Source organism: Elaeis guineensis, chromosome 11 (genome assembly GCF_000442705.2).
Source record: "Elaeis guineensis isolate ETL-2024a chromosome 11, EG11, whole genome shotgun sequence".
Lineage (NCBI taxonomy): Eukaryota > Viridiplantae > Streptophyta > Magnoliopsida > Arecales > Arecaceae > Elaeis > Elaeis guineensis.
Window position 1 is genome coordinate 120,913,414 of NC_026003.2, and position 11,029 is coordinate 120,924,442.

At 37.7% G+C, this 11,029-nt stretch overlaps 1 protein-coding gene across 1 annotated transcript; it reads right to left on the reverse strand.

Annotated features, from left to right (window-relative positions):
- Positions 1-1,178: 1,178 nt before the first annotated feature.
- On the reverse strand, positions 1,179-7,791 carry LOC140852498 (ER membrane protein complex subunit 8/9 homolog). The gene is made up of 5 exons (XM_073245737.1): positions 7,481-7,791; positions 7,238-7,384; positions 7,075-7,134; positions 1,751-1,917; positions 1,179-1,640 (listed from the first exon to the last, which is right to left on the reverse strand). The coding sequence occupies exons 1-5, from the start codon at positions 7,688-7,690 to the stop codon at positions 1,610-1,612; spliced, it is 615 nt and encodes a 204-aa protein (XP_073101838.1). The 5' UTR covers positions 7,691-7,791; the 3' UTR covers positions 1,179-1,609.
- Between the last annotated feature and the right edge of the window lie 3,238 nt (positions 7,792-11,029).

The following is an 11,029-nucleotide window of genomic DNA, read 5'->3' on the forward strand; positions in this document are numbered from 1 at the left end:
GCACTAGTCAGCCACCAATTCTGTTTGCTGACATAAGACCAGTGTAATTTAGATTATCAGCAATAAGAGACACCACAGAGACTGGACGTAACTAAAAGAGGTAGCTGATGCTGATGCCCTGATCGTTCTTGAGCCCCACGGTCCCTCTTTACCCTCCGACGCCTGACCAGGTTGTGGTTGCACATCACGACCAGCAGGCCAATGCACGTGCTGGTATACGAAAGCCCCTTGGTCTACCAGACTCAAATTGGATAAAAAGTGATGATATCAACAAGATCCATTAGCTTATTTAACAAAAATGTAATGGTAAAAGGTTATGCATCACGCACACAGAGCAAAAGTCAAATAGTGGAATTTATATTTTCGAAATGTTGGTTGGGAATATGCAATTACCCCAAACCCCAAGGAGGATTGGTGTAATTTACTCTATATATTTTCTGTATCCTAACATCAAAAGCTTTTCCCCCCGAAGTAGAGTATCTGAAGCCGTTTTAATCTGGCTGGCTTTTGACAGTAGCTATTATCATTCATCCCCTTCAAAATCTTTACAACATTCAGTGGCACGTGTGCAATTGCGAGGCATTTCAAATTCTCCTGCCGGTTTCAAAACAATCTACATAATTATGGTGGTGCTTAGCTGGTTTAGTTTACTTCTTTACCAAGTCAAATATATGCTATGTATTCACTGCTCATGTCAACTTTCACACATAAATGATGAGCAAGATAACCACAAACAAGGGAACAAAAGAAACAAACTGTCACCACCCTGGTTCATCCTGCTGGAGATTTCAAAACAGTATAAGCAAACATATAATCGCATCTTTTTCGAAAGCTGGGAATGCCTGTGAGCAACTAACAGGTTACTCGTGTCCCACAGCTCTGAGCCAGGATTCAGGCAATGCATGTATGCAAGCAAACCAATCAAGGTCTATGCACCTGCATCATGCCTGTTGTAGGGCTCAATGTGCTTCAAAAAAATCATTAAGGTGGAGCACCATGTGTCACATAAAAGAATATCTTGCACCTGTTGTCCAGCCGGTGTAAGCCTAGGCCATAAAGCAACCTCCATCAGAACCACTGACATGGAGGCCCAAAAGGAAATGCTCTTAAATTGATGCTATGACAAATAATAGCAAAGCTAATAACCTTCAACCGACTGCAATCCACATTAGGAAACATTAATCAAAGTATTAGAACCTTAACGATTATAAAAATATCTAATGAAGGCGCAAGGCCAACAATATCCTCAGCATCTATATTAAACAGGAAATAACTGGAACTAGACAGAGCAGACATGCAAGGCTGCAAACATATCTAAAGTTGTAAATCCTTGCCTAACACAAGTTAAGCCAGGAGGGGGGGAAAAGAGCAAGAGCAATTGCAAGCTATCTGTTCCCTTAAATGACACATAGAAATTTCTCTTCTGCTAGATTTTAAATGTGATTGAAGTTACTTGGTCCAAGCAAAGTATTCCACTTTCCTATGGCTGGTACAGCAGCTAAACATTTTGAATGCTTTCAGTATTCCAGCACAAGCAAATTCACTCAGCAAAATATCAGATTGTGACTGAAAAAGCCCAACGATGAAGTTACCAGGAACACTGGACAAGTTACTTGAAGAGATTGGGGTTCAACCAGTCCCTGTAGAAAGATATATTGATTAAAGATATATGCAAGTCTGGGATATGCACCTGTAGCAACATGTACACAATGATTGAGGAAAATAGTAAAAGATCTTAACATGAGCTTACTTGCTAATGTCATCAAGATGGTCATCAAAATCAACTATGTTTTGCCATTTCTCAGAAGAAATATAATCCAACAACAAGACGTTGGCTGATGGCTCTTTTATGGTCAGCTGACTCCTTCCATCTGATCCAGCTTGGTGCCAGCTTTTTGACGAATCCCTTGTGTACAGCTGCACATTAGTGGAGCAGCAAGATAAGAAAGTCCAAAGGAACTTACTGCAAACAAGTTATGCATCATAAACCATGCATTTACATTAAGTAAATAGTCAAAACTAAAAACAATGGCTGACTATAGATAACAAGGTCATGGAGTGAAACCAGAATCCTATGCCTCTCTGTACCATCTCAAATTAGTGGCATATGTTTCAGTTTCACTAACAAGAATTCTTGTCTTGACCTTGTAATCATGATCTTTTGAAATTTCTTGAAGAGATAAAACTGCTGATAAAATTATGTACCAACTAAACCCTAAGGTAGTACAAGTACAAAGCGAACACAGAATGGCATATCCACGACCTCAAAAAAGAAGACCATCCAAGCAGCATAATATCAAACCAGGAAGACGTCAGTGCAGATAGAACCTCAAGCAACAGTATTGAAACATGATACTCGGGAAAAAGAGTGCACCAACCATTTGCACGTCCTTATGAGGGTATCCATCAATTAAAACAAAACCATCCAAATATTCACTCTATGAACTGTTCCTTGAGCATTTATAATCTGGTTTCCCTATGGTTCCTATGGAAAAAACCCTTTGAGCTGATCCAATCTGATAGTCCGTTCATAGGCACTTAAAACAAGATACAACAAGATGATGATGCATGCAAATGTTACACAAGAATATGGAATATCCCCTCTCAGGAAAGCTAATACAAGCACACTATAGATCTACATGTATATGTATGGATTTTTTGAGAGAGAGAGAGAGAGAGAGCTGGATGTAGATATCTGACTTCTCATGCTTCCTTGGGATGTCCAAGTGTCATAGTCTATGATACCCCTATCCATGGTCCAGGAACCACTCGCCATACATGCATTCCTTTATTCGAAAACCCTATGGGAAACTAGAACCTTGGCCAAACTAGTGGCAGGTCTCTTGCCACCCATTTAAACCAATGTCAAATTGCCTGGCACCTGTAAACCAAAACTATAGCACAGTGTTCATTCACAAGAACCATGCAACTGTTGAGCATCATCGGGATGAAGTCTGCATGCCTTAGAAGCAGTAATCTTGTCTTCGACACATAAGGTCCAACTTCCCTGGATTTTCCATGGATCAATGGTGTACTTTATCCATTTTCATTTTCATTAGACAGTTACTTGGCAATCAAATTACACCAGTCTCAGACTCTCGGTTCATATCTGTTCCATTTGCTTTTATTTCCTATTTTGCTTTGTCTCTGCTTCCACCAGATATTTTAAGTCTTTGCTGCCAAGGTGCTAAACCCATATTTATCTAATCAACCACAATCCTTCTGATTGACGAGATCAATCTAGCACACCATCAACCAATAGACCTATAAACTTAAAATTTGTGTTTCACAGGATTGGCATATTCTACTTATATTATTTCGATATGCATTTATATATAGCAAAACATGATAGTGCTCTGCTTACCCTTTTTAACCTTCACCAGCCCATCTCAATAGTCTTTTATTTCTAATCAAGGAACTTGTACCTTTTCCTGGATTGAAAATTTGAGGACCTAATATACAAATTGAAATGCTAACGACCAAAAAATTCATCATTTTTTATAGGGAAAAAGGTTGAAGTTTCAAGATATCAAGAAATTGAGGACCTAACATACAAACTGAAATGCTAACAACACAAAATTGTAGTAGTATCAAGAAGAAGAGGTTAAAGCCCATACATGATCACCAACTATGGCTAGCCAAACTTGTTACAGATCATAAGGCAGTTTCAGCGGCTACTAGTTCTTGGGTTGTTGAAGAAATTCAGAAAACACTACAAATAAATTACCCCCTTAATCCCTCTTATGGTGGTAGTGCTTCTGCTACAGCAACATGATGAATAGCACTTACCCTAAAATTGGTCCACATCCAATTAGGTGGTATGCATGTTATTACAAAATACCTTTAATAGACTCATGGATGTGAGGCTTAGGGCCATAAACAAGTTGGTTCGAATCTAGTTAGAGTTTGGGCCAACCTAGATTTTTGAAAGCTGACTCAGCCTATATCAAGCACAAAACTCAACTCACCAATAGCAAATAGGTTTAGTTTTACGAGGAAAACAAATTAGGGTTGGTACTGCTTTGGTGGTAATGGCTAGCCATGATTGAAGAGCGTAAGGGTTCAACCAGCTAGGGGCAAAGAGGTCAAGTGGCAGCTAGCAGCAGAGGGGTGAGAGAGTTTCGATGAGTCTTTGATTAAACTACTAGAGTTAAGGTCTGGTCAGTGGCCAGTTGGCAAGGAGGATGAAAGCATGGAGCAATGATGTCAGGGGCAAGATCTACAAGTGGGGGAGTAGGGAGAAAGCAAGGAAGAAAGACAGGAAAGGACACCAAAAAGAGGACTAAGGAGAAAGGGATTAAGGGAGGGAGAGGATCAACAAGATGGCCTGTGATTATTGATGCTTGAGGACCAAGAGCTGGTGGACATCAATAAGGCATGCAGATGCGGCTAGGATTCCACATAGTGGGAATTAACACCCTGTTTTGGATTGAGAGAAATGGAGAGAAGAACAAGCAAATAGAGAAATCGAGTTTCTCTTGTTTGGTTAGGAAGATAGGAGAAGAAGTAGAGAGAAGAAAAGAAGTGGGGAGAAAAAAATTCTCTCCAAAAGTGAAGAGATTTGGAGAGAAGGAACAAATGCTCAAAATATTTTTTTTTATTTCTTTCTTTCCCTGCACTAGATGGTCCAAATAAATTTCTTTTCATTTCTCTCCTATACATCCAAACAAGAGGAGAGCAAAATATCTTGTCTTCCATCTTCCCTTTTCTCTTCCCCTCCCTTCTCTTCATTTTATCCAAATAGAGCAGTAGGAGAGGGCCAGAAAGACGATCTAAGTTGCAGTAAAATCTCCACTTTCTGCTATTACATACCAAAACAACCCTCAACCATTAGATCAGACCACACAATCCAATGGTTTACGAACAGTTTTAATTACACGCATACATGTGCATGTACATAAGGGTCTCATCAAATCATAATTAGGTTGGATCAACCCAAACCTAGACGTGACCCAAGTTTTTGAGTCTTGTAACAAACAGGTAAATGGGTTAAAAATCAACATGAACCAGCTTAGAGCCAGGTCTAGGAAGCACATATACAATACATGACATGGGTATGGTACGATACGGATACGGAGATACGACAAATTTTTAAAAATATAGGATACGATACGGTTGAGATACGTTATATTAAAAAATATAAAATTAATATAGAAACATAAATACTCAAGATAAATTTAACATATAAACACAAATTATAATTCAAGAGCACCTATATTTGAAAAGTAAGCATCATTAATGCATAGTAATTACAAGCAAAAATCCTAAAAGATTAACATAAAAACACTAATGTTTTAGTACCAAGCCGTATCCCAGCCAAATCCCAACGATATCCAAACGTATCCAAAGTCGGAAAAATCAGAAAAGAGAGAAAAAATAGTTGGACACGCGGTGGATATGTATTGCATGTGTCCCCAGCATTTTCGTATCCGAAACGTATCTGACACAGGTACGGCAGCCATTTTGCCGTATCCGTGCTTCCTAGAGCCAAGATCCTAAGACCTAACCAACTGACTAATTCTAGTGTTTCCAACTAATTCAGTTGGGCATCTATAAAGCATTTAGGAAAACAAGATACTATAACAAGTAGCAATGTAATAAATCAAATGTATTTGCAACAGCTGGTATTATGTGTATAGTTTGTGAATTTTGCATAAAAGACTCCACCATGATTTCTTATAGACGGTTCTTATTAGGAGAAAATGATAGTTAAAACCAATAAATTCAGTCAATTCATAGAATTATTTGTCCAAGTGTAACTTTTATTTGGTTTATATCATGAATCATTTGATAATTTATTGGAGATCTTTTTTCTGGTTCTATCTAAAACAAAAAAAGTGATCCAAAATTTGTTTCTTTATGTTTTATTTCCCTTTTGTTGTCTTTTGGATGAACATGTTTGTGGACATGGTGCATTGGGTGTCTCCAACGAGGAAGATCTCTCAGTTTGTAATGTTATTTTTCCCAACAAGACATGTCCTTCAATTCCACAGTTACATCAAAAGGCAGATCCAATCAATATGGTACACATCCAAGAATCAACAAAATACTTTGCCCACCTTAAGACGCATCCTAATAAGATAGCTGAGAAGGGTGAATTCGAATCAATCCTTCAACTCAAATGCAAAGGGAAAGGACAAAACAACTTTGAAAGCTGGGGATAAAGTAAGAGCAATTCAAGAAATCTCTTCCTTTCAAAAGAATTAGATATGATTCATAACTCAACCATATAAGGCAACCTCCTTCAAACTCTCTTGCTGTTCTTAGGATGTACAGAAGCAAACCAACCATGCCCATTTATAAACATTAGATGTCTGAGTGGATGTTAATGGGTAAGAGTTGCATCGTCCAGCAAAATTTATGTGAATAATAGGTCTCAATGCATCCGATCATAATAGGTGTGACCCTTGGATGCAAGCAATGAAACTACCAGATTAAAGGAGGTGTCTTTTGAGACAGAACAAGACAAACCAAGAGATGTATCTTTTTATAAACACCCAAGAGAGAAGAAACTAGCTGAATGGATATGTCTGTTTGAAGGAAAATTAAAAATGATCAAAGATAATAAACAGATAAATCTTGGATAGTGATTAAAATATAAAAAACAAAAAAAATATAAGTAATAGTTCCAATAATCTCGAGGTTGAGTTACTTGTTTGATGTGTCTTATGGGTTATCAAAAGATCGAGTTGTTTTAATTCAAGTAATACTCTGCATAAGATTTACAAATCTACAACATGTAGATCTGCTTTCTACATAGATTTGATGAAAACCTTCAATTTATTCGCCTTTCCCCTTTTCTTGTCGTTCATGTTTAATTCTTTTTCTTTAAGATCCGAAAATTTGGTCAAACGAACTTTAATTAAAGGTTTTAAAGGGTTCAACCTTGATTTCCTTCGAAACTAACCATACTCCTATCCTATGCACAGAAACTTCGAGAAATATTTTCTAGGGAAGAAATAAAAGTGATCGAATCCAGAATCCAGTTCCCACATCTACATAGAATGTTCAATGTTTTGATTCTTCTCAAATAAGAAACATCGCAATGGAAGAACAGCAAGAGGACTACATTACCTGCACCACAAGATCCCGTCCTTTCCCTTTCACTAACTCTTCCAGCCCCTTATTGTCCAACTGGTCCAGCAAAACATCAATAAACAACATGAAATATATAAAACCAAAGAATTGCTAAAACCCGTAAAGGATGGAGAGATTTAAGACAAAGAGAACGCCCGACCAAAAGCAACGCGGCCCGGGGAAAGTATCGGAATATATGATCGCCGATCTTCTTGGCGGCGTTTCCCAGCTCGGCGTCATCGTACCTCTCGTTGGCGTGGTAGTAACCTACCACACTAAGGCCCTCCGCCCCGAAATGTTCTTCTACCTGCGATAACAAAGAAAACCCTAGACTTAGTCACAATCCGTAGAAGACAATGAAAGAGATCGGGGTAGACAGAGAGATGGGAGATGAAATGGGAACCTGGATGAGGGCGAGCTCGAGGGAGGGTAGGAGGCCGATCTGGGAGTGTGTCAGGGGGATGGCGTCGGCGATCTGGACGGTGGAGGCGTTGTCTTCGGGAAGTCGGCCGACGAGGAGGCCGCCGACGGGGGAGGTGCGGTGCTTGAGGGCATGGAGGACCAGCTTTATGTAGGCGGCCTGCGCTACTTCGTAACGGCACTCCACCCCCATCCCTCTCTGCCTCTCCGGTCGCCTGGACGAAGAAGTTCAGAAGTACGAAGCTTCGTTCGATTTGGGGCCGGCAACCCACGAGTCCCGTCGAAACGACGATTTAAGCCTTAAACCGGACTAAAATGTGCCAGAGAGCTTAATAAATTACCAGAGAAATGCTTTGTGCACCGCGGGCGGTGCAGCACCGCGCGCACAGCCCGCGGTGATTGGCCCACGCGTGAGGGGCCAGAAGAAAAAAAAAAAATTTTTTTTTGGGCACCGCACTCGGATGCTGCGTGAATCAATTATCGTAGACGGTGCGTACCGATGCACAAAGCATTTCGCTAAATTACCATAGTTCTAATTAACCCATTAGTAAAGTGGATCAGCTCATTTGGTGGCTGATGTGAAGTAACTGGCATATTTTTTCTTTTTTTTTTGAAAAAAAATATTGATATTTAAAAAAAATACTGTTCTTTTGAAAAAAATATTTTTTTGAAAAAAAATACTGATGTATTTTCCTCATCAACATGATACTGATAAAATTTAGAATAAATTCAACATTTTAATAAATTAATTAACTGTTATAATAACATTAAAAAGAAAAATCACGGAAGAGTTGCCAACTTTTAGTCGCAACGTTCTCTGACACTACCGTTGATCACAAAGATATGGTTACCTTTGGTGCATTACAAGATAAATTTAAAAAATAATATAAATTATTTTTAAAATAAATTATTATTATTATTAAATTATTGATAATATTGATTATTATATTTAGTATATATTGATAATATTATAGTAAAATTATTAAAAATTTTGATTGATATGTTTGATATGACAATTAGATTATCAGTAATATCAAATCAAAATCTCAAAATATCTTTAATAATTTTGTCCGAATACTCTTCTTTTTTTTTTAATGAAAAAAATGACAGGAGTGATGTGGATGTGATGGTAGCACCGAAAAACGACGGATCGAAAGGATATAAAGAACCGCGGGTACTAAAGGATGGGGACAAACGCATATGAAGCTGTGAGGGTGGTGAAGATGAACATGAATAAATCATGAGAAGGTGATAGGAGACAAGAGCGGAAGAGCCGTGGATAAATAAAAAAAATGGAGCAACGGGACGAGAGTGCATGCGAAGGGAGGGTGAGAAGGAGAGAGGAGAGTTGGACAATAAATTTTGTATGATTTTTTTAAAAATAATTTTATCTAAAATTTTTATTATAATATTGTCAAAGAAGTAATAATATGGATAGCCGCTCCTCTCCAATATAATTCAAATTATCTTTCATTAAATAATTTAAATTATCAAAATAATCTAAATTATCATCAAAAAAATATATTAAATATAATAATCTAAATTATTATATTAAAATATCAGCAATTTGGATAGATGGTCAATTATCCAAGGCAACCTAGGTTATTAGCTAATGGAGCAAGGAGATATTTATACGTAGTTTTTCGTCAATTGAAGATTTGTATTATGCGGAGAACATTTGTCACTTTAGCGTTGCTGAATAAACAAAGTATACCACAGCTTGGTGGAGCCCTTTTTATTTTTTTATTGGTAAATAGTGGAGCCCGGTTAGATCGTATACCATGACGGTGCTATTACAGCACCAGGGGATGAAAGCAGAACTGTGAAAGGTTGCAGCGTTGCTCCTACCACAAGGTTTTTCAAAAATCTTGAGTTAGATTTTCGAAAGTTAATAGGGAAAGCAAAACCAGACTGCAGCTTTCGAACTTAAGATAATGGAGCACCAACAATATGAACACAGGTATGTAGCTTCCACTCCGGCTCAAAAATTTGAAAATGTCTGTTTGTTTTCGTGTTTTTGCCAAGTAGAATGCATAGGTTCGATAATTCAGGTATACGAATGACAAGAGAAAATGATTCGAAGATTTTATTTAAAATTTAAAAATATCATTAAATATGTGAAAATGTAAGTAAGACTAAAGATGTCACGGACTTCACCTACTGGTAGATCAAATTCGTATGGCGTCCCAATGTCAGTCGATACACACTCAGCAAAATGCGCACAAGATACAAGAAAAGACAAGGCAACATGCTTGGGTATGGTACTACTATAAGAGCAATATTTTTATTAATAAATTCAAAGAAATACAAGTGTATACTATAAGAGCTCAGAAGGCAGGGGAGGCAACAATGTACACCGCAAGAATCTGCAAGAAAATCGATCCACTGGATTGTTCTCACTCACCCTCCAGTAAGGCATCAATCCAAATCTCATCCTAGGGGTTCTAAATGATCGAACAGTATGGTATTTTTATAGCTCGCCAAGCCCTGAAAACACCCCAAAATTCATCCAAAATAAAGAAAAATAGTGTGGCGGCAGTTGTTCATACTATCTAGTTACAAAGTATATAAGACTGTGTCAGAAGCCATTACCAAGCAAAATACAAGACAAAAAGGACCTACGATAACTTATATGATTATCAGAATGATTCACCATAGGATACTGTACATAGTTAGATACCATCCATCATAAAATAGACAGTTGTCCAAACTATTCAAAAACCTTTAGGATATTATACATTCCTTCTTTTTTAGTTCTCTTAATTCATGCGCATTGCAGCCATCAATCTTAAGATGGATGATGTCCCATCATGCAAAATATCCTACGATACTTTTTGAATACCACAAAGAATCTAAAAGGAGAGAGGAGAAAAAAAATTGAAGCCTACGATAAACTTAAATGCATATGTCCATATTATTTTGGCGATCAACAGGAAAACTGAAATAAAATTGAAATTTATAAAATGCTGTTACCAACAAAAGCCCAATCAACGAGTCGCTGGTTTTTCATCATTTAATTCAAAGAAAAAGGAAGAAATCTAATTTTCCTTTCAAGGTCTAGAGTTTCTGTGGAGCCCATTCTATGTCTGAAGGCAAGCAGCATTTGAGAGCATATGATGCCAAATTTGCTATGTGGTAATCATGGACCAAGAGTGAAGGCTCTGCATACTAAAATTAATCTGCAATGAGCAATACAGTTTGTTAATCTAAGCCCAGCACCGTCTGAATCTGTAATGTTGTGTCTGTAACGGGATGGTAGAGCAGTCCCAACCAAAGGGAAAAAAAAGGATAACAAAGATGTTTAGGCATGAAAACTCCTCTCCGAACAAGAACGATGCATATCTAAACCGTGAATATGTCATGCAATTATCATTGCTTAACAACGAAGAGATAAAGTAGACCACAATCATATTAAGCATAACCAAACATTTCAGTGATGAGATCAAGCTGTACATTAAGAGGATAAAAAGAATGTAGATTAGACTCAAGCAAATACAAGATCATCGGGGCAATCAAAGAAAAACATCTGCCG